This window comes from Nycticebus coucang, chromosome 2 (assembly GCF_027406575.1).
Source record: "Nycticebus coucang isolate mNycCou1 chromosome 2, mNycCou1.pri, whole genome shotgun sequence".
NCBI classification, from domain to species: domain Eukaryota; kingdom Metazoa; phylum Chordata; class Mammalia; order Primates; family Lorisidae; genus Nycticebus; species Nycticebus coucang.
This window is the reverse complement of record NC_069781.1, coordinates 76828568-76850895: the sequence shown is the minus strand read 5'-3', so window position 1 is coordinate 76850895 and position 22328 is coordinate 76828568. Positions and strand designations below refer to the sequence as shown.

The 22328-nt window shown below is 40.8% G+C and overlaps 1 protein-coding gene across 6 annotated transcripts in view; it reads left to right on the top strand.

The window, feature by feature from the left end:
- The window catches only part of SMARCA2 (SWI/SNF related, matrix associated, actin dependent regulator of chromatin, subfamily a, member 2), a 172606-nt gene that overhangs the window by 78769 nt on the left and 71509 nt on the right, over positions 1-22328 (top strand). For all 6 annotated transcript variants that reach the window (XM_053574053.1, XM_053574068.1, XM_053574060.1 and 3 more), the window contains exons 20-24: positions 4641-4748; positions 5330-5416; positions 8798-8844; positions 11507-11673; positions 16991-17154. In XM_053574053.1, coding sequence (XP_053430028.1) covers positions 4641-4748; positions 5330-5416; positions 8798-8844; positions 11507-11673; positions 16991-17154 — 573 coding nt within the window. The remainder of the gene's footprint in view (positions 1-4640; positions 4749-5329; positions 5417-8797; positions 8845-11506; positions 11674-16990; positions 17155-22328) is intronic.

The window sequence follows — 22328 nt, the reverse complement described above, 5'->3', positions numbered from 1 at the left end:
TTGATTTTTATATGATTTGTGTAAAACAACAACAACAAAAAGCTTTGTTTAGATGGGTAGTTTATATGTTCATTACATAAAAGTTTGGAATATTCAGTATAGTTAATTATTACTTTGTTCCTTTCTCATGCCATAGGTTCCAGAAACTGGGACTTTGGTAAATTGAATAATATTGTTTAAAAATCTCAGTTCACAGTGTGGTAAAATATCACACATAATAATCTAGGTTTGTTGTTCCAATAATACATTCTTTGGGAAGAAAAGATAGAAATTAAGAATAGTATTCAGGCAGAAACTCTGAATAAAGCTCACATAGTTCTAAAGGTTATTTGAGAAGAGACTCTAGGCTAATACAATCCCCTTATTTGTGTACTTGTAGGGACCAATTAAACCATTAGCTTACATAAGAGCTGATTGTCACGCACATGAGGCTTACACCTCAGTTTTACGTGTAATTTGAACAAAAATGGCTCCAGTGGCTCACACAAGCTTACCTTATTGGGAGAATCATTCCCCTCAAGAAATTACAAATTTGTGGCTCAGCTCTCATAGAACAGTGGTTACGGTGCCAGCCACATACACTGAAGCTGGTGGGTTCGAACCCAGCCCCGACCAGCTAAACAACAATGACAATTGCAACAACAACAAAAATAGCCGGGCATTGTGTTAGGTGCCTGTAGTCCCAGCTACTTGGGAGGCTGAGGCAAGAGAATCGCTTGAGCCCAAGAGTTTGAGGTTGCTGTGAGCTGTGACACCATAGCACTCTACCCAGGGTGACAGTGAGACTCTTATCTCAAAAAAAAAAAGAAATCACAAATTTCATTTGCTACAACACCAGTATATTTTCCGGTGCTTTTCCATTCCTGCTGTAAAACAGGTACCATCACATTTTAGTGGGGACTGAACTCAGACCCAACAGAGTTAAAGTTGGCACGATCATTATAGAAACTCCCCTCCCCTCCTCACTGTTAGGCGGTCTACATCCCTTCTCTCCATATGCAGTTATCAGTTGCCTTCTCTGTGCTTCGCTCTGTACTCGGCTGGGTGGGAGGTGCAGGGGCTGCACCAAGAACAGGAGGCATGATGTGAGAAGTCAACAGACTTGGCCATGAAGAGAAGGTCTAGTCACACTGAATGATGGTGTGGCAATGAACAGCAACATCATCCACCCCATCAGAATGAATGACCCAGGGATTTAAGTATTTTGGGGCAGGTGTGGGGGGTGGGGAGGGTGCCCTCTAGTAATCTGTTGGGATACAGAAAGATGTTTGAACAACCATATGTATTTATTTTTCTCTTAAAAATAAAACTTTAAGCTTTATTGATATTTAATATATAGATACTTGGTGGTATGTATGTGTATGTTAGAAAATCAGTCATGTGCCTACCATAGACTATTAGGCGGCCTCCCTGCCCCTGGGCCATCTGACAGTCCCTTCATCCTCTGCTGCCTGCTTCATTTACTTGTGGCCTACTGTGAAGCATTGTGGGTTTCCCTGTACCCAGATAAGGGGAATTAGTATGATCTGATGTTAGCTAAACTAACACCCTGGACCCCCAGAAGGGCTTAAAAGGATTCTGCAAAAAAGTATAGGTTGAAAGCAAGATGAATAATGTAAGCCTAGGTGAAGAATGAGAAAAAGGCCATCCTGCCTCTTTTCCCATTCCTGGTGTGGGTTTTTATCAACTGCATCATAGGGTAATTGGGCTGGGATTGACCAAAAATACTAGATATCATCAAATCGGCACCCTGAAATATGGATGTAAATCAACCGCCTTTAACACTGACCCATGCCCTAAAGGTAACGCATAGCTTGACATAATTTTAGTACATGCATATCATAATTTATAAATAAATATGTAAACAGATATTGGGAAATATACTTTAGCATGTCTTTATGAATGGGGGGATGCCATCAAAAAGCTTACTGACCAAATTCTTTGAGGGAAATGAAAGGGAATTTGGCTTTGCTGAGAGGGTAATTGGGGAAGATCTTAAAAAGAGCCCTTAAAATAGGGTAGGGTTTAGAAAAGAGCCCTAAGACTAAGAACATGTGGGTGGTGCCTGTGGCTCAGTGAGTAGGGTGCCTGCCCCATATACCCAGGGTGGCGGGTTCAAATCTGGCTCAGGCCCGGCGCCAGCCAAACTGCAACAACAAAAAAATAGCTGGGCATTGTGGCGGGCGCCTGTAATCCCAGCTGCTTGGGAGGCTGAGGCAAGAGAATCACCTAAGCCCAGGAGGTGGAGGTTGCTGTGAGTTGTAACGACACATCACTCTGCCGAGGGCAACAAAGTGAGACTCTGTCTCTAGGAAAAAAAAAAGACTTGGAGAAGAGTACAAAACAAACTAAATAACTTGGAGTTGTTTGGGAAGCTTCTAGAAACAAATATAAAATAGCGTTGTGAAGCTTGTAACAGTGATTGTGATCATGTGTATCAAACCAGCTTCTATTATCCCCTCATTGTGCAAAGAAGGAGACTTCACCTTCTAAGAGCAGCTGTTAGGTCCTCGAGGGAATCTTGCCTCTCCGCTGCCTTTTTGAGGGTGGTTGGCGTCCCTGTCCCACAGTGTCATGCATGACTCTGGCTTTCCAGACTCCTCACCTCCAGCCCTTAACAGTGGCTGACTGATGGATGGAAAAGGTGATGAGGATTTTTGTCCCTAATTCTGGATCTACCTTCCTCCCATGCACTTGAAACAACCTTCAGCCATCTCTTCCATATTCAGGGAGGTTTGAATAAGCCGGCAAGGGAGGTCAGGTTCAGGTGAACATCAGGCAAAGGCAGAAAGCCTGAAAGTCTCCTTGCTCATCCTTAGCATGGAGTCTAAAAGAGTGGATTCTCTTTCAAATCCTAACTGCGCCATCAAATAGCTGTATCATTTTGGCCCAGTAGCTAATGCTCTCTGATGCTCAGATTCCTTATCTATAAAATGAGGAGACTAAACGTAACTGTCCCAACAGAGCTCTGGTGGGAGTTAAAGGAGAGAAGGCACAATAAGCATTTCTCATAGGGCCTGGTGCACAGAAAGAGCTCAGTAATTAATATTAGTCTTTGACGGAGTCTTTATCGTTATTCTCGTTAAAATCTAAAGCTAATATTTTTCTTGACTGTGATCAAATTTCATTGGGAGTTAACAGTTCTTGAAAAAAGTAGATAGTGGTAATCATTTTGCAATGTATGTGTATACGAAAGCATCACATTGTATACCTTGTATATATACAATTTTTATTTATTAATTGCACCTCAGTAAAGCTGGAAAATATGAAAAAAATTTTCTTTTTTATTTTTTTATTAAATCATAGCTGTGTACATTGATATATTCATGGGGCATCATTCACTAGCTTCACAGACCTTTTACCAAGTTGAAAAAAATTTTCAAAGCAAAAAAGGAGAAATACTTCAAACATATAACATGATCAGATGTTTAAAACACAAAGCATATTTACTATTAAACGGGGTGATTTTGTTTTTTCTTCTCAGCCAAGAAAGGCATTAAAAACTAAGGCATGTTTTGGGGGAGTTACTGGTCCTCTTTAACTTTTCTGCAGAAGAGTAAGCTTTTCTGTAATCTGATTGGGTGTGTCAAAACGAGTGGCAAAACACTATTAATTGTGCTTCCGTCTGGCCTGACAGGTTCCTTATAGAACAACAATTCAATGAATACTCAACTTTTTTTCACCTGTGACCTCTTGTCCCTGGCCTTCCGAGCTAAAAAGAACCAGATCATTCTTAATCAGTTTATTAAACATTAGTTAGCTTGCTGATTTACTTTTAATCACATTCTGCGTATTTTTAGGCATTAATCTGACATTTATTATGAAAATGGCACATTTGTATTCTTGGGGATATTTTTTGATAAGGAAAGACAATAATGGGAAATAATCAAGGCATATTTTATGCATTAGTTGTATGATAAAGTATTGCAGGTGTGTGATAAACCAGGGGCACGTGAATTCCCTTTAACTGTTTTAAATTGGTTTTTAATGGTATTTCCACTAGAGGTACAGGAGGCCCTATTCTTTTTTGGATGGTCATGAAATTGTGTCCAATTGGGATTAATTTCTCTGCTCCACCTGTTGTCCTCACTAGGTTATATCCTGTTGAGCCAAGGTTAATGACAGTCACCTTAGGGCTATTATAAATCTCATTTTACGACTCGTATTGGGGATGGCCACAGGTGACCATTTAAAAAACATTTTACAAGGAAAATCATAGGATATTGGCCAGTCTCTGCTTTTCCTAAAACTATTCTGTTCCTATGAAATTGTATAGTTGGGAAGCAGAGGAAGTACTAAAAATACCCTATATTGAACGTTATTTTAATTTAAACAGTGCTTAAGCCATTCTTTCAAATATGAAACCAAGTCAAGAAATTTTAGGGAACATGACTCTAGCTTCAATTACATGTAACCTTTTGAAGGTCCCACCATCCTCATTGTACCTGTATTAATGATAGCCCTGATCCCCTCTGTCGCCTACATCCAATCCCTGACTCCATGTATCCAAGAAAGGGGAACAGAGATATCTTCGTGCTTCTGGGAGTCACACCAGGAGCAGTATCTTAGCAGTGTGCTTAGAACAGGCAAGGCAGCAGCTTTCCCCTGCTCGTACCTACGTTCTGTTCTCTTTTCCCCAGGTGGAATATGTGATCAAGTGTGACATGTCAGCTCTGCAGAAGATTCTGTATCGCCATATGCAAGCCAAGGGGATCCTCCTCACAGATGGCTCTGAGAAAGACAAGAAGGTACATTGCGGAAGGTGATGGAACCCAAGGTGTCAGGATATGTCTTCTCATGGCGGTAACACTGACTGTTCCCAGGACTTGTCCCCGCTGGTGTTGATTTGTTAAAGTAAATCACTAGGCTTCTTTTGAAGCTACTGTAACTGCCAAAGGAAATCTCTGAAGCTCTTAACTGCATTGGGACTGGAAGAAAAAAGTATGTTCATGTGACCAAAATAGTTAGAGTTCTGCTCATGTCAATTCTGCAGGAAATATATTCTGCCTAAGCTTAGGATGGCATTTGAGAAGGTTTTAAAATCTAGTTCTATTCCCTGGGCATCTGTTCTGCACTTCTGTCTTGCAGAATCCTGGAAGTAGACAGTCATTTCACAAAGCCATCATCTGGGCATGCTACTCAAAGGTTCACCCTTTTTGTAGGGTAATATCTAACCCAGAAATTTCTGTATGTAAACAGGAGCTTTGAACCAATAAGTGTTACTGAGAAGACCTATGGCACTTTGCCCTTTCTTTAAGGGGCCCAGTTTTTAAACATTGGAAATACCTGATAAATTAGTAATTTGTTCTCTTTTTCTTCTCGTTCTCAGGGAAAAGGAGGCGCTAAGACACTTATGAACACTATCATGCAGCTGAGAAAAATCTGCAATCACCCGTACATGTTTCAGCACATCGAGGCAAGTCTCAGTTGTGCATTTTGGTCCTGATTGTGCCAGTTCCACTAATGCCACTTAGGAAACCCAGAAAACAAAAACCAAAAGAGCTTTAAAACATGTCTGTGGAAACCGAAACAGCCTGATCTGATAGTGCGACAAGGAGAATTAACAAACACGAATTTTCTGGTTATGCATTCTCGCTGGCACCAAGCACATGAACATCTGGAATTTTATAACTGAGAGTTTAAAGTAGTGAGAAAAGGGTGTAAGCAACGGCTTATTATGTAGGGTTGGGTAAGTACTGGGAATCACCTTGTTACAGTAGGAGCTCTGAGATTGAAGATAATCATAAATACATCGAGCTTCCTCAGAAGGAGGCTGTGAAAAATATTAAAATAATGTACCTCTACTTGTTAAAGACAAAGATGTTCTTTAAATATTTTCTTTGTAAAAGGCGCTGGCTTGACTCTGTTACTTTGATTTGTATTTTTCCTTTCTTGTTTCTGTCGTGATGACATAGATCTGTGCTTTTATCCTGATGCTTGGGTCTCCAAAAAGCTCCTTTTAGGAAAGAAGACATTTTGTGCCTTGTTCACGGCATGTGAATAAGTTTCCTAAATTGACAGTGTTTCACCCCAGTAGGAGCAATTGACTTGAGAAGAAATGAAAAGAAGCCACAATAGCGGTCTCCATTTTTTAACATTGCTGTAAAGATAAATGGTCCTGGTGGCAATTATTTGCTAGTGCAGTCCCTGCTTTCCAGTGCAGAATGATCAGGACACATGGGGAAAGTCACCGCAGGGCTCCAGTGCCTGCACCAATTTATTTAAAAATGTAAATAGAAATTTCTGGAAAATTAAAACTTCATCACAGTGTAAAAACTGAGTTGAAATATTCTTGACCTCAAATAGTCCTTTTTTTCCCTCATTTTTATTTGGCAATTGCACTTGCTGGGTCAAAGTTTTGATTACACATGCTTTCCCTTTATACTAGAGTCCTGTCCTAACTTTGCTGAGGAATTTAGAAAAATGACACTTTTGCCCTCAAGTCCATAGGGAAGAGTATCCATAGACATAGGGTGTTTTTTTTTTTTTTGATTAGCATAAGGATATATACAATTAGGTTACATTGTTTATATTTATTAGGTAAAGTCCAAGTTATAGTTGAGCCCTTCACCCAGGAGAATTTTCATAGATGTAGGGGAGAATATCTAGAGATCTAAGTACAATGACAACTTCAAAGAAAACTCACCAAAAAACCACAGTTATTTGACGTTAGCTGAAGGAGAATCAAATAGGCAACGATGAGTTCCTATCACAGGCCACTTTAACTGTGACCAGGGTCAGTCACTCAGAACATGCAAGCTGTGATTTGCTTGGTTTGTAATCGGGGGTAGTAACAGATTATAAGACTGGTGGGAGGATCAACTTTTAAACAATGGTGTTAACCATCTTAGATACTGAAGTTGAGTTAAATGGATGTAAGGTATCAGTGAATTAGTAGTGGGTGTTTGTTGGGTTGGGACAGGCCAGGAAAAAAAGATCTAATGATGAAATGGCTGGGGTGGTGTCAGACTCACCTATCACCCACCGTCTGTCCCCTTTTTCCTGAAAGAAATGTTAAGACGTTTACTCTGTTAAGACATTTACTCTGCGCTGTAGAGGGCTTTGGGGAGTTAGAAACATGGAGGTTAAGTGTCAGTCTCACCTCATTTTGGCTACCATAAAAAAATTCCCCTTGGAAACCTGCTGAGCCTGGAAGGGAGATGATGCCTTCTGCCTTCCACACTGGGTCAGAGGTACAGGGAAGGGTGGAGCGGGAACTGTGAAAGATAAGTTGAAGGACCAGCCTTCTGATATCTGCATAATTTCACTTTAAGTAGCCATCAATAGAAAGGCAGACTTTAGCAATTTCGTTTCAACAACAACAAAAGTCTTTCAGGAGTGTTCTATTCCAGGAAACGAGAAATCCATAGTTATCGGAGAATCTCATGACATTTATGGATCAGAGATGGTGTGACATTAGCCTTTGTTGGGTTTTGTTTCCCACACACCTTTGTTCATCTTAAATCATACCAGAAGCTGTGTCTCAGAATTGATCTCACTGCCTCCCTGGGAATCTTCAAACTGAAATGAAAACTGTATTTTTAAAATACAGTCAGTTAAAATAACTAATCTTATCACCATCCCTTGACACTTCACCATCTTTGGTTTTTACAACCCTGCTTGCAGAGAGGGATGGAATTTAATGAGCATAGGATTGTTCTAGGGGTTGGAGTAGGGGTTTTTGTCTTAGTTTATCAGTATTAATTTTGCTGCAGGGTCTGGAGCCTGCCATAAACAATGACCATATTTGAGAGTTAGACCAAGCCCAAAAGGAAAGAGCCAGTCCCCTTGGAGGAAAAGCTGCAGGGATCAGGGGAGGTTGGAAAGCAGAAAAGGGAGGCAGCTGGTGATTGACTTGAAGATGTGACTTGTTCTCCAACCACCTGTATGGTCTCAGTTCCAGAATGATGAAATCACATGGAGAACATTAATCTATTACTTCCTCTATGTCAGTAAGGAGGGAATTGTGTGATTAAGTTTTGTATTCTAAATGTAGAATCTGGACATCTGAGGAGTGGTATACCTTTAGTGCCTTACTTATAGCAGAGAAAACAGCATAAAAGGGATGTTAGAATTTCACCAAACTAAGAATTATAAAGTATATAACTGCATTATTTTTATTGGTAAATGTTTCTGCCATACATATGTTTGTATATTAATCCTGCTTTGCTTGTATGGAGCTCTTTCTCTGGTCTAGACTCTGAACTCCTTGAGGGTCTATATTCCTTGAGGGTGGATACTCCCTGAGGGTGGATACTCCCTGAAGGTGGATACTCCCTGAGGGGGGATACTCCCTGAGGGTGGATACTCCCTGGGGGTAAATACTCCTTGAGAGGTAATACTCCCTGAGGGTGGATACTCCTTGAGGGTGAGTACTCCCTAAGGATGGATACTCCTTAAGGGTGAGTACTCCCTGAGGGTGGATACTCCTTGAGGGTGCATGCTTCTTGAGAGTAAATACTCCTTGAGGGTGGATACTCCCTGAGGGTGGATGCCCAGAAACAACTACAGACTCAGCCCTGGGCCAGTGGGTGCCCAGACTTTGTCCGAGGAGTGAACTAACACGTCCTCTGAGTAAAAGTCCAGAGACTTAAAGAAGCTCTCAGGACACATTTCTGTTGGAACAAAAGTCTGAACTGAGTTGCTGAGTCACCCTGTAATGAGTATTTGCTTATTCATTAACTATTTTGTTTGTTTAAACTATACTCCAGAAATAGATAGGATGACCTCACTAAAAGAGTAATCATTAAGTTAGTAAGTGTATTTTTTAAATCATTTTTTTCTTTCTCTATTAAAGGAATCCTTTGCTGAACACCTGGGCTATTCAAATGGAGTCATCAATGGGTAAATTTTAAAATGTTTTTTGTTCTTACAAAAAATAGCATTACTGATCCTATATAAACAACGTGTCTTTACAGTGTTTCCAATCCCGCAAATACACACTTTCAGCCTTCTCTGCCCTCCTTGCTCCTCAGCAGAAGTATAGAAGTTGTTAACTAAAATGATACCAGCTTTTTCTTTTACTTTACTGCATAAATTACTATTTGCCTTGAGCAAGTGGCTATTCATGGGTCATAGATCTCATTAATCGACTTAATAGTATCCTCGTGTTCTAAAAAATGTTGTTGAAGTTCCAAAGGGTTGTTACTTCTAACTAAAAGTATTGCTTGGGCTTGAAGAACATTTGTGTTATTAACTTGTACATTGATATATAGCGTTAATGTGCATAGTAAGAAATGGCTCATCTACTATAAATGTGTATAATTTTATAGTAAATTGTTAATGTGTGATTATATATGAAACATTTTTCATTAGTGATGGATATTGAAAAGAGTAATGCCACGCATTAGCAGAAAGTCTATGTTTTACTTATTTTGCACCAGAGAATGTTTATCATTAGGATATTGGTTTCATTCTTGGATCTCAAGGACAGATAGTATCACTGGGCTAAGAAGCCATCCAGAAGCTAGGCCACCAGGCTCTCCCTGCCTCTCTTTCCTCTTGGTCCTGTGGTCATTCCTGCTCCCATCAGCTTGGCGAGGGTTGCATGGTGAAAACATGGCCACACGGGGTAGTTCTCAGAGCAGGGATAGTCATCAGGAAGATACATTTTGAAAATATATCTATTAGAAATAACATATTTGGCTGGGCATGGTGGCTCACTTCTGTAATCCTAGCACTCTGGGAAGCCCAGGCAGGTGGATCACTTGACCTCACAAGTTCGAGACCAACCTGAGCAAGAGAGAGACCCTGTCTCTAAAAAATAGCCACCAGGTGTTGTGGCGGGTACCTGTAGTCCCAGCTACTTGGGAGGATGAGGCAAGAGGACTGCTTGAGCCCAAGGGTTTGAGGTTGCTGTGAGCTATGACACTACGGCACTCTACTGGGGACAAGAAAGGTAGACTCTGTCTTAAAAAAAAAAAAAAATGAATAACAAAGAATTAATTGTGGAAGACAAAGGCCCTGCTTCTGCCTTTCTCTGTATCACAGCGCCCTGTCCATCTCACGCACCCGTCACATTTTCGTCTGCTGTAGCAAGCCAGGACTCTTGCCCCTCTTCCGTCCATTCTTATACAGTGGCCATTGGTGATGTGGTAAAAAGGTTCACCAGGTCTTAAAGCCATCAATGGCTTTCTGCTATGTTGAAAATAAACCCTTCAGTGTAATTAATAGAGCCCCATAGTTCCTGTTTGCCAGGCCCACCCTTCACCTCTTTGTGTTTGTCTCCAGTATTCTCTCTTCACTTCTGTTTAAGCTATACTCTCTATTATTTAGTTTCAATTTCTCAGTCTCTCCAGATTCCTGTCCTCCTTAGGACCTTTTCACATGCTCTTTCCTCTCCCTGGAATCTGTTTCTCCTCCCCTCCACCCCTCCCATTTTTCACCTGGACATCTTTTTACTTATTATTTCAGGGTTTAGCTAAAAGGTATCCTTTAAGGAGGTCATCTCTGACACTCTAAACCAGTGGTTTTTTTCTGTAAAGGGCCAGATTGTAAACATTTTCAGCTTTGTGTGTCATATAGTCTTTGCCATGCCTGCTCAACTGTACCATGAAAGCAGCCAGACAGAGATGAGGGCTGGGTGCGTTGACTCACGCCTATAATCCTAGCACTCTGGAAGACCAAAGCAGGTGGATTGCTTGAGCTCACAGGTTCGAGACCAGCCTGAGCCAGAGTGAGACTCTGTCTCTAAAAATAGCCAGGCATTGTGGTGGGCACCTGTAGTCCCAGCTACTCGGGAGGCCGAGGCAAGAGGATCTCTTGAGCCCAAGAGTTTGAGGTTGCTGTGAGCTGTGATGCCAGGGCACTCTACCAAGGGTGACAATGTGTGAGACTCTCTCCAAAAAAAAAAACAAAACAGATGAGTGATCATGGTTGTGCTCCAATAAATATTTACAAAACAGGCAGCAGGCCAGGGCCAAAGTTTGCTCTGCTGTAATCTAAAGAGGATATCACATGTTGCTACGAGTTCTCCCACTGTACCTTGCTATTTTTCATTATAGTACTTACAACAGTTTGTAATTACTATCATTATCCATTTTGAAAGCAGGGCCTCTATTTTTGCTATCATTATACACATGCGTAGCATCGTGCTTGGTACATAGTAGGTGTTTGATAAATATTTACATGTATCTTAAGTGCCCTAAATTAATAATTTTCTATACTTAAGGAGGGACTTAAAGAAATATGACACATAAGTGTGTGTGTGTGAGAGAGCTCTGTGAAGTGAAAGAGGGAAGGTTGAGTGAAACAGTGAAAGTATTAGGAACATGAAATCTCTGCCTTTTCTTTCTAGAATGTGTCAGATACCTGACATATACAGTGCACTTTTTATTGGTTTTGTCTGAGTATACTTTCCTTTGGAGTTGGTGTTCGTTCATTCTTCCCACAGTTACTTACTGAATGTTTACCATGTGCAAGATCCCGTATGAAAAGCAAAGCCGCACTGGATCCTTGGGGAAGACAGCAATAATACTGTCTTCTTGTTTTGCATTTTTGGGTTCAGGGCCGAGCTGTATCGGGCCTCAGGAAAGTTTGAGCTACTTGATCGTATTCTGCCCAAATTGAGAGCTACTAATCACCGCGTGCTGCTTTTCTGCCAGATGACGTCTCTCATGACCATCATGGAGGATTACTTTGCTTTTCGGAACTTCCTTTACCTGCGCCTTGACGGTAAGTGCAGAATACTCTCGGTTGAGAGGCCATCCTGCTGAAAATGAAGGGACAGTTGACATTAGGATCCAATCTCAGCGGAAAGGAGGGGTGAAATGGAAGAACTGACAACCAGGGTAGGGCACCATTTTTCTAGATGGCAGTTTTCACATCATCGAGCTGACATGTGCACAGCTGTATGCCCCACCTACAAACCAACACAAATGAATTTAGAGTCACCTGTGAGCACCCCAATTAAACTAAACTAAAATTTTAAAATTTTCCTTGCTGTTAGGATTGATTGTTACCTAGGCCCCAGGTAGAATATGTTGGCAAGCTTTTAAGTTTTCCTGTTAAGGAAAATTTTAAGGGGAAAAAGGCTATAGCACTTTTCTTCAGTAACAATATAGTCATTCACTTAAGATTATATTCAATTAACTTTAAGGCCTTTTCTCTTTTTCGAGATAGAAAATTATTTAGGCCGTACATAAAGTGTTATATTGTCAAGAGAATTGACTTCATGGTTTCCTGGATTTTGCACAGCTATGCAAAATATTTGCCTGATTTTAAGAGTGAAATTTAAATACCGTGTCCTAAAAATTAGTAAGAAATTATGAATAGAAGAAAATGTGATTTTAGGACTTCTCCCTAAATTTATGATTTGGATGCCAGCCATATGTCTTCGAGATTGAAGATATCAAAGTTTTATACCATGGCAGGACGATATATTCAAAGAGTAGAAAGTAGGAATAGGAGCTAATTTACAGCCAGGATGCTATTTTTACCCCTGGGTACAACAGAGTACAACTCACACCAGTTTTTATCTAAATGGGGTATTAATATTATTGTTAAATGGGAAATTTAAAGTTTGTGTTTTATTGAAAGACTTTGCTTTATTTTCAGTCCAACACGTTGTCTCCCTTTTGCTCTTAATATAATGGGATATATACCAAATTCCGGCGAGCTGTACATTCTCTTACTTGAGTTTTCAGGTGAATTTACTTTATGGTCTGCCTCTTAGGGTATTACGCGTATTAATTTTTTAATGAATTACACTGTCTGACAATTTTGCTTAAAATCCTTCTCCTTTCCAAAGTCACTGAAAGCTAAATGTTAGTTTTAAGTTCACAGGTACGGCCGTAGCAGCCACCATCTGCCTCTTCTGGCAAATCTCCTTTGTCCCTTCTTCTTTGACTGTGTCCCCCCTCCCTGGGAGGGGAAAGTTCAGCAGGCTCCTTTCAAAAGATAAACCCTGCTGCTCAGATGAGGGGCAGCCTGGCTTTATTTTCCGCTGGATGTACAGCCCACAGGTGTCCTACGTATAACCATTGTTTGCTTACTTTGTGGCACTTAGTTTTGAAGTTCAGCTCTCTGAAGACTGCTGCATTGAAATATTTGAATCTATAAAGCTGGTAAGAGTTGATTTCCTTGAAGCAAATCACTCTAATGTTATCTTGCCAGCCTGAAAGATTCTCTTTAATAGTCTGTTGGTTGCTGTCCTTATTGTTATTAGTAATAATAGTCGTAACAGCTATAACGATTGTCATAATAACTAACACTGATGGAGCACCTACTCCACGAGGAATAATAGGCAGAGCCCTTCCTGTGCATTATTAACTTAATTTTCTCAACAAAGAAGGTACTGTGAGCCCTGTTTACCAATGCGCTCTTATGATCCCCATTTAACAGATGAGAAAGCAAAGATAAATGGTGAAACCAGAGTCTGACTTGGATCTTTTTGATTCCAATTAGTTCAGTGGATCCAGTGAGATATACCCCATCTCTGGAGAAACAGGCTGCTTTTCTAGCTACAGTATTTTGTGAATGATTTTGAACTTATTTACATTTTTTAATTGATTTCACTGAAAATTACCAGGCACTGCAGATACCAAACGAATGAACCACTCACTGATGCCACTCTCAGAGCTCTTACCATTAGGTTGAAGGGGACAGACGAGCAAGTCACATAAAGTGCTACAGATGAAATTGAGAAGACTGACTGTACAGACTTCTTTTTCTAAGAAGCAGCCATTCATTTGGGGGGTGGACAGTCAACACACACATCTGTAAATTGGCACACACACATCCCACAGCACCGCTCTCCACCCCTATCACTCAAGTGTTAAAATGACTTCAGATTTGCATTGCTGAGGTTGATGTCTCCGATTTTGACTTCAGGAAAGAAAATCACTTGATGAAAGCTAAGCTTATTTTTTTCTGCAAAGATGATGGTTGCATGAATAGATTTAGCTAATATTCCATTATAGTTTTTTCCTTCACTGGAGAATGATTTTTGAGTGAGAGCAAGTGGTGAAGTTTTATCCCAGAAGACAAAATTTTCTAACAGCAATGGAAAACTAAGTCGAAATTAGTAATCATGGAAGTCTGGCAGTGTGTTCCTTCTGGCAAATTCTGTGATTTTCAACACAATTGCCCTTGCTATTCATTGTACTCTTGTACTTGGTTATGTTCTACATCAAAGTCTAAAAGTCCACGAAACCGATGCTAGTACTGAGTACTAATGGACTCCTGTACCACCTGCCTTGGATAAACTCCTAGTTTGAATTTCCCCGAGCAACATTAAAAAAGTAGCTGGTGATCAGCAAAGATCTTGACTTGAGAATGTTTGACTAATGGAAATGGTAATCCAGCAAATTCTGACCCTTCTAATAAGAAATGCCATAGCTTTGCTTGAGAAGTGCTTTCATCTTTTATGTTGGTTTGTTTTTATAATTTGTCAAGTTCCTAGCTATTTATACCGTTCATGTACAAACCAGATACTCGCGTATATGGTATGCGGTTGTTCTGTTTGCTTGAGGTATCTGGAAACTCTTTCCACCAAGTAATTTTGATGCTCTTTTTGTTTTTCAGTGCTTGATTTTATACTTAGGGTTTTTTTCATCCCACTAGGCATATCCCCTAATTAGTTTTATTTATATCTTAATACATGTGATCATTTTCAGTTAATCAACACTGTTGAACTTCTACACTTGGCCACAGAGATGGAGGTTTTTGTACCCTGATGCCATTATCTCTGGGAGGCCCCTGCTTTCCCCATTTTAGAAATATTTTTTGGTTTCTTGGCTTTTCATGCAGTTTAGGGGGGAGGATAAACATGAAACATTAATCCGTATCAGTAACTTTTTTAATTATTGCAACTGGAAAGACAATACAGCTTCATGACAAAACAGAACGTGTCTTCTGTTAGCATCATGAACAAATAGTTTACCATGATCTTAGAAAGCCAATCCTGAAAATAAAATAAAATAAAATAAAAGAATTCCACATGTTTAAAACATCACCCAAGAAAGCACATTGAGTGCCTCTGCCCCCAAATCTAAATTTAGACAATACATTGTGTCAGGATTTGACTAGTTTGCTAAACTTGAACTTTGACTTAGGAAGTAAATTGAGTCTTTTTTTTCCAACACTTTTTTCAACATTTTATTTAAGTCCTGATATAGACATTTCTTTTTTTTTTTTTTTTTTTTTTTTGAGACAGAGCCTCAAGCTGTCGCCCTGGGTAGAATGTCAGGGCATCACAGCTCACAGCAACCTCCAACTCCTGGGCTCAAGTGATTCTCCTGCCTCAGCTTCCTGAGTAGCTGGGACTACAGGCACCCACCACAAAGCCTGGCTATTTTTTGGTTGTAGCCATCATTGTTGTTTGGTGGGCCCGGGCTGGATGCGAACCTGCCAGCTCAGGTGTATGTGGCTGGCGCCTTAGCCGCTTGAGCCACAGGTGCCGAGCCAGTAAATTGAGTCTTAAGGATGCTGCTTCATTAAATAAGGAGAGTCCCCACAAGCCCCAAATGAGGAGCATCCCCACAACACCCTTGTTTCTAATACCCACTTACTATACTCAGGGATTTGATTGCCCGCTCATGGGTATTGTTATTTTTATTAAATGCAAAAACCAGATTCCCCCCATGTTTGAGAACCTGACCCTCCTAAGTGCAGTAACTCGATTCCTTTAGCTATAGTCACCTAAATGCTTTAATCCTCTGGAATAAATTACTCATATATTTTCATCTTTAAAAAAACAGAGGCTCGGTGTCCACAGCACAGTGGTTATGGTGCCAGCCACATACACCAAAGCTGGCAGGTTCGAGCCCCACTTGGACCTGCTAAACAACAATGATAACTGCAACCAAAAACAGCCCAGCATTGTGGCAGGTACCTGTAGTTCCAGCTACTTGGGAGGCTGAGGCAAGAGAATCGCTTAAACCCAAGAGGTTGAGGTTGCTGTGAGCTGCGATGCCACGGCACTCTACCCAGGGCGACATAGTAAGACTCCGTCTCAAAACAAACAAACAAACAAAAAAACACCCCAAAACATGTAGAAATAATATTTGTATAGCAGCCGGTCAGAGACTATCATGTAACATGCATATACATTTCCCAACAGCCGAAAAATAAAGCTTTTTTCCCCAAAACGTGGCACCTAATGATTTTCCAGTGAAACACATTCAGTAAATATGTATAATGGTGAGAGTTTCCCCCACCCACCCATAATCCATTTTATGAAATGGCCAAAAGTATAAAAGTACATAGTAAGTGCTCAAATGGCATATTTGGAATTCAAGTTTGCCCCCAAAGTGAGCACTGACCTCTGTGGTTTGGTTTCCTCCGCTTAGTCACGATTTTGGAGCATCCTCAGACTCCATGGGTGAGCCGCCCCCAGGTGTAGAGTGTGCTACTCTGAGGTTTGGTTTTAATTTAGCATCCTTTGAACTCAGCAGAGCAGAATGTTAACATGAGAAACAGACTGCGAGACTCCTTATGTAGTTTTTTGATAATTGTGGCTTTAAGTCTTGCCTACCAGGATACAAGATTCCATTCACATCTTATGGTTGTACCAACCAGACCATTCACAGTAGCAATCCAAACGTAAAATAGTAGAAATCAGCTTTTCCCTTGTTTCCGCTCTCTTGGCATAAATCGTCCTCCCTGTACTGTAATGCCTATTGCAAACTTGCTTTAAAACACTGTAATGATTATTTTAGGTATAAGAGTGTGCATTAAAAATTATTTGGTATTTTAAAGAAATAAATCCATAAACTGTTTTCACTAAGTTTTAGGTTGGAGTAAGGATGTTGTAAAATTTGTAAAGTTGCAAAGGTGCTCAGTCAGAAATGTTTAAATGCTTGATTTCTCACTCTGGTTTTTAAATTGCAAACATTCCAAGTTCTTTCCAAAAGTACAAAACCCTGGGGATTACCTCACCAGTGCTAAGAGGAGTCTGGGTATATTTTTCAAGGAAGCAGGCCTTTTTGTCTAGGTTGTACCATTTTCAGACAGGAGTTAATTGGCAAATTTGTTTTTCTGATCCCTCCAGGTACCACCAAGTCTGAAGATCGCGCTGCTTTGCTGAAGAAGTTCAATGAACCTGGGTCTCAGTATTTCATTTTCTTGCTGAGCACAAGGGCTGGAGGCCTGGGCTTAAATCTTCAGGCAGCTGACACAGTGGTTATCTTCGACAGCGACTGGAATCCTCATCAGGTCTGCAGGCCTGACTTAGGTGCCCTGGCCTCTCCCTGGAGAGGAGCTAGAGATTATCAGTTTCGTGATTCACATTTGCCACACAGGTCAAATTTCTAAATAAGTGGGCCATTTCACCTTTGGAGTCAATTCTTAACAGCTGTTGCCTTATTGTCCCTGGAGTGTAGATATGATGTCCTACATATAGCTCTTTAAAGTTTGAGGCAGGAAAACTCAGTTTCTGCTTAGTTTTGCTCCCACCTCCCGGGATTGCCATCGAGCAAAGTACATTTAGTGAAGGATAAATCAAAAACATTTCAAAATAATGACAACAGCAGCTAACACTTACTGGATCCTTCCTCTGGTTAGCTTCTCCATGGGCACTGTTTAGTTTTCACATTCACCCCACCAGGTAGTTCATATTACTATTTGCATCTTTACCATCAAGGAAACTGAGTCCTAGGCCCCCTCCCCAGGCCAATTAGTATATGATAGTCAACCTTTTAATTTGCATTTTTGTTTCAAATCATCATCAAAAATGATTCTGTTGAGCTTTTATTATGGTAAGTTCTTTCAGCCAGGTAAGTTTAGAGTTTTAAATACTTTGGGCCGTGCCCGTGGCTCAGTGGGTAGGGTGCCAGGCACATACACCCAAGCTGGAGGGTTTGAATCCAGCCTGGGCCAGCTAAACAGTGACAACTGCAACAAAAAAATAGCTGGACGCTGTGGTGGGTACCTGTAGTCCCAGCTACTTGGGAGGCTAATCCCAGAGAATTGCTTAAGCCCAAGAGTTTGAGGTTGCTGTGAGCTATGATGCCATGGCACTCTACCAGCGGCAAGAAAGTGAGACTCTGAAAAAAAAAAAAAAAGAAAGTGAGACTCTGTCTCAAAAAATAAAAATTAAAATAAAATAAATAAAGGAATACTTTGATGATTAAAATAAAAAAAAACACTCTGAATAGGTTTCTTATGGCACTAAGAAATTAAATTACTAAATTACTCTGGGAGGTAAGGTGTCTGCCTGTGGGATATTGGGTAAAATGGTATTGGTCGGCATTTGATTCATATTGGAACAAATGTTGAATTCAATATAGTAAAAGAAAAACTGTACCTCTCGCATATGAATATGAATTCTATTTCACTGAGCCTTAGTCTCCTCAACAGTACCCCAAACTACCTCATGGAGTTGTTGTGGCAATTGAGTGGAAAAGGCTTGTAGCAGTCATTTCAGGCAGGAAGTACAGTTCAGGGCTGCATTACAATTCTAAGGGAGTTAAAAATATACACGCTTGTTTCCCATTCCCTGCTGCCCTACCCCCAGTTCTTATTCAGTGGGGTTGGGTGCTTCCTTCGAGAGCGCCTGGGAGATTCTGACATAGGTTCTCTCCTGCTTCTGGGGAGTAGTGACTTAAATAATAAACCAGTGGTTTGAAACCTTTGGGTGGCCAGTAGCGTAGAACTACCATATATGCTCTCTAGTCATTCCCTGTGGAGTGACTAAATTAAGGAAGAGTTACTACTGAAATTTTCTGACCTGGAACAGGTTTGGGAGCCACCGACACATATTACTTCCAAGTCTTCAGAAAATTAATTAATTAAAGATGGGGTCTTGCTCTGTTACTTAGGCTGGAGAACAGTGGCACAATTAATCATAGCTCAATGTAACCTTGAACTCCTGGGCCCAAGCAATCTTCCTGCCTCAGCCTCCCAAGCTGGGGACTACAGGTACATACCACCATGCCCAGCATCATAGCTCAGAGCAACCTCAAATTCTTAGGCTCAAGTGCTCCTCTAGCCTCAGCCTCCCAAGTAGCTGGGACTACAAGTTCCTGCCACATAACCTGGCTATTTTTAGAGGCAGGGTCTCTTGGTCAGGCTGGTCTTAAACTCCTACACTCAAGTAATCCACCTGCCTTGGCCTCCCAGAGTGCTAGGATTAATGGCATGAGCCAGCGTATCTTGCCCACCCAGCTAATTTTTAAATTTTTTTTCGAGATGGGGTCTTACTCTGTTTCCCAGGCTGATCTCCAAGGTCTGCCCTCAAGCAATGATCCTCTGGCCTTGGCCTTCCATGGTACTGGGATTACAGGTGTGAGCCATTGTGCCCAACCCAGAAAATTTTTTATACTTTTTAATAAATATATATAAAAATGTTGAAAGACCTATCACTTTTTTTTCCTCTTTACCATTTCGAATTCAGTATTTTTTTCTACAAACATTTATTGAGCGTTACAAACCAGATGAAGCTAGGCTGGGTATCTAGGGAGGAGGAATAAGTGATCCCTCTTCTCCCAGGGTTCTCAGTGCCGTTAGCCATTTAGATTATTGTACTTACCGGTGCCTACGTCTTTATTGAGGACTGTCCTGTGGGTGAAGGGAAAGTTTGTTCTATTTTATCTTCTGAGGCAAACATTTCTTACTGAGTCTCAGATGTTTACCTTCACTGGCGCAAGTAAATTCTAAGAGCCAAAGGAAATCGCTGCTTCAGGAAATGCTAATCTCCCATGGAAAAGGATGCTGGGACATCTTCCCCCTCCACTCCCATCTTTCTCTCTCTTTTTCCCTCCCTCACTCTCTTTCTAGCTGTATTATAAACATTGTGGGTACAACTTCTGGTCAAAGTAGCTAAAAGGGGCGCTCCAGAGTCAAAGTAAATTGCAGGAACTTACAACAGTTCTCTCTTAACTACACGTGAATTAAAACTTTGGCAACAAAGCACAGGACCCCAAATTTCCACTGCTCTAACTCACCGCAAGTTCCTTAAACTGACTATCTACCTCTGCAAGTAGCTAGGATGTCTCTTGCGATCAGTGGATTCACTTCCAGCAGGTCCCTTACACTGGGCCTGAATAGACTTTTTGTCCGTCACTTAAACATGACCATTAGTTTGGGCCAACTATTTTTGATTTTTAGAAATCAGTGATCTGAGAGAGATGAAGACAAGTATTGCATTTTCTTTTTTTGTTTGTTTTTGCTTTTTTTTTTAGAGACGGAGTCTCACTTTATCGCCCTCATACAGTGCTGTGGCTTCACAGCTCACAGCAACCTCCAACTTCTGGGCTTAGGTGATTCTCTTGCCTCAGCCTCCCTAGTAGCTGGGACTACAGACGCTGGCCACAGGGCCCGGCTATTTTTTGTTGTTTGGCCGGGGTCAGGTTCGAACCCGCCACCCTCAGTATATGGGGCTGGCACCCTACCCACTGAGCCACAGGTGCTGCCCGAGTATTGCATTTTCATTTAAAAAGTAAAGGAACAAATTTTTTTTTTTTTTTTGTAGAGACAGAGTCTTACTTTATGGCCCTCGGTAGAGTGCAGTGGCCTCACACAGCTCACAGTAACCTCCAACTCCTGGGCTTAAGCGATTCTCTTGCCTCAGCCTCCTGAGTAGCTGGGACTACAGGCGCCCGCCACAACGCCCGGCTATTTTTTGGTTGCAGTTTGGCCGGGGCTGGGTTTGAACCCGCCACCCTCGGTATATGGGGCCGGCACCTTACCAACTGAGCCACAGGCGCCTCCCAGAAACAAATTTTTATTAAACAACAGTTCTACCAGAAATTATTAGGCACTTTGTGTACTTTATTTCAGGTAATCCTCAAGATATTTTACACATAACGGAACTGGTCAATGTTAGCTTGCTTACAGGTGCACAGCCAGAATCACTCAAACCTGTGTCTGTCTGGGATTGGGTTTGAATCCTGGCTTTGAGCTCTTTCCACTCTATACCCAATATATATATTGCCTAGTCCCTGCTGTGTTCATGGCTCAGCACTATGAAATTTTATATTTATTTATTCATTTATCTTCTGAGGACAAGCGTTTGCCTAGTTATAGCAAACAGCAATCTTCTGGGCAGCCAATACAAACCTTTCAGGTAGACCTTTGCCTGCTGCTTCCTTTTGCCACACAGGTGACCAAGCAGCTCATCTGGTCAAGAGCATGGGCTTCACAGCTGTTGAGCACCAGCTTTATGCAAATCAAGGTGCTAGGGATGTGGGATCCAAAGAACAGAACTTTGTCCTGAAAATCTATACAAGTCTTGGGGGGTGGGGAGGTTGTACAAACCACTCTTTAACATTGGCTCAAATACCATCACCTGGACCATAATGAATGAAAGTGGCATGCCAAGTTTTTATTGTAGAGTTCTAAGATTAGGTAGCACTGCTTTATAGGTTTATGGAGGTTTTTATTTACACTCCATTACTATTTTTCTTACCGGAGTATAATATTTAAAGTAGAAAAAAGAAAAATGAAGAAGATTAACACCTATAATCTTATTACCTGGAAATATAAACATTGTTGAGATGTTGGTATTTATCCTTACTGCCTTTTTTCGGTGTACATAAATACACACAGAGATGACCATAATAATGAATCTGCTCATTTTCAACATGTAGTTCTCACTTCTTAGGGCTTTATGTCATTAAATCTTCTACATTATAATTTTTATGATATTATATTGGTACATATACTCAGTAAAATACTGTGATTTCTTTAACCAATCTAAAAGCTTCTGTTTTTAAAAATGAGTGTTTTATTGAATGTTAACTTTTTTTACTTAAAAAACCATTATAAATAATAATAAGTAAGGTTAAGAACGAACATCTTTATTTCTGAATCTCTTTGCCTACCCATGATTATTTCTTTCTTTTTTTTTTTTTTATTTTTTTTTGTAGAGACAGAGTCTCACTTTATGGCCCTCGGTAGAGTGCCGTGGCCTCACACAGCTCACAGCAACCTCCAACTCCTGGGCTTAAGCGATTCTCTTGCCTCGGCCTCCCGAATAGCTGGGACTACAGGCGCCCGCCACAACGCCCGGCTATTTTTTGGTTGCAGTTTGGCCGGGGCTGGGTTTGAACCCGTCACCCTCGGTATATGGGGCCGGCGCCTTACCGACTGAGCCACAGGCGCCGCCCCCCATGATTATTTCTTTAGGATAAATTTTTTAGAAGTGAAATTTCTGAGTCAAGAGATATGCCTAATTTTAACACTTTTTAGTAACAATTTTCTACTTTATTGGCAATCCTTTTCATTTTCCAAACTAAAAACTAGATCTATAAGAGGGTCAGGTCCCAGGAAATGGGCTAGCTAAGTAAACACTATATGTATTATGTATGTACAATGCCTATATGTTCAACTCAGTGATGTTTTAAAAATCATCTGTAGGGCTGGGCGTGGTGGCTCACTCCTGTAATCTT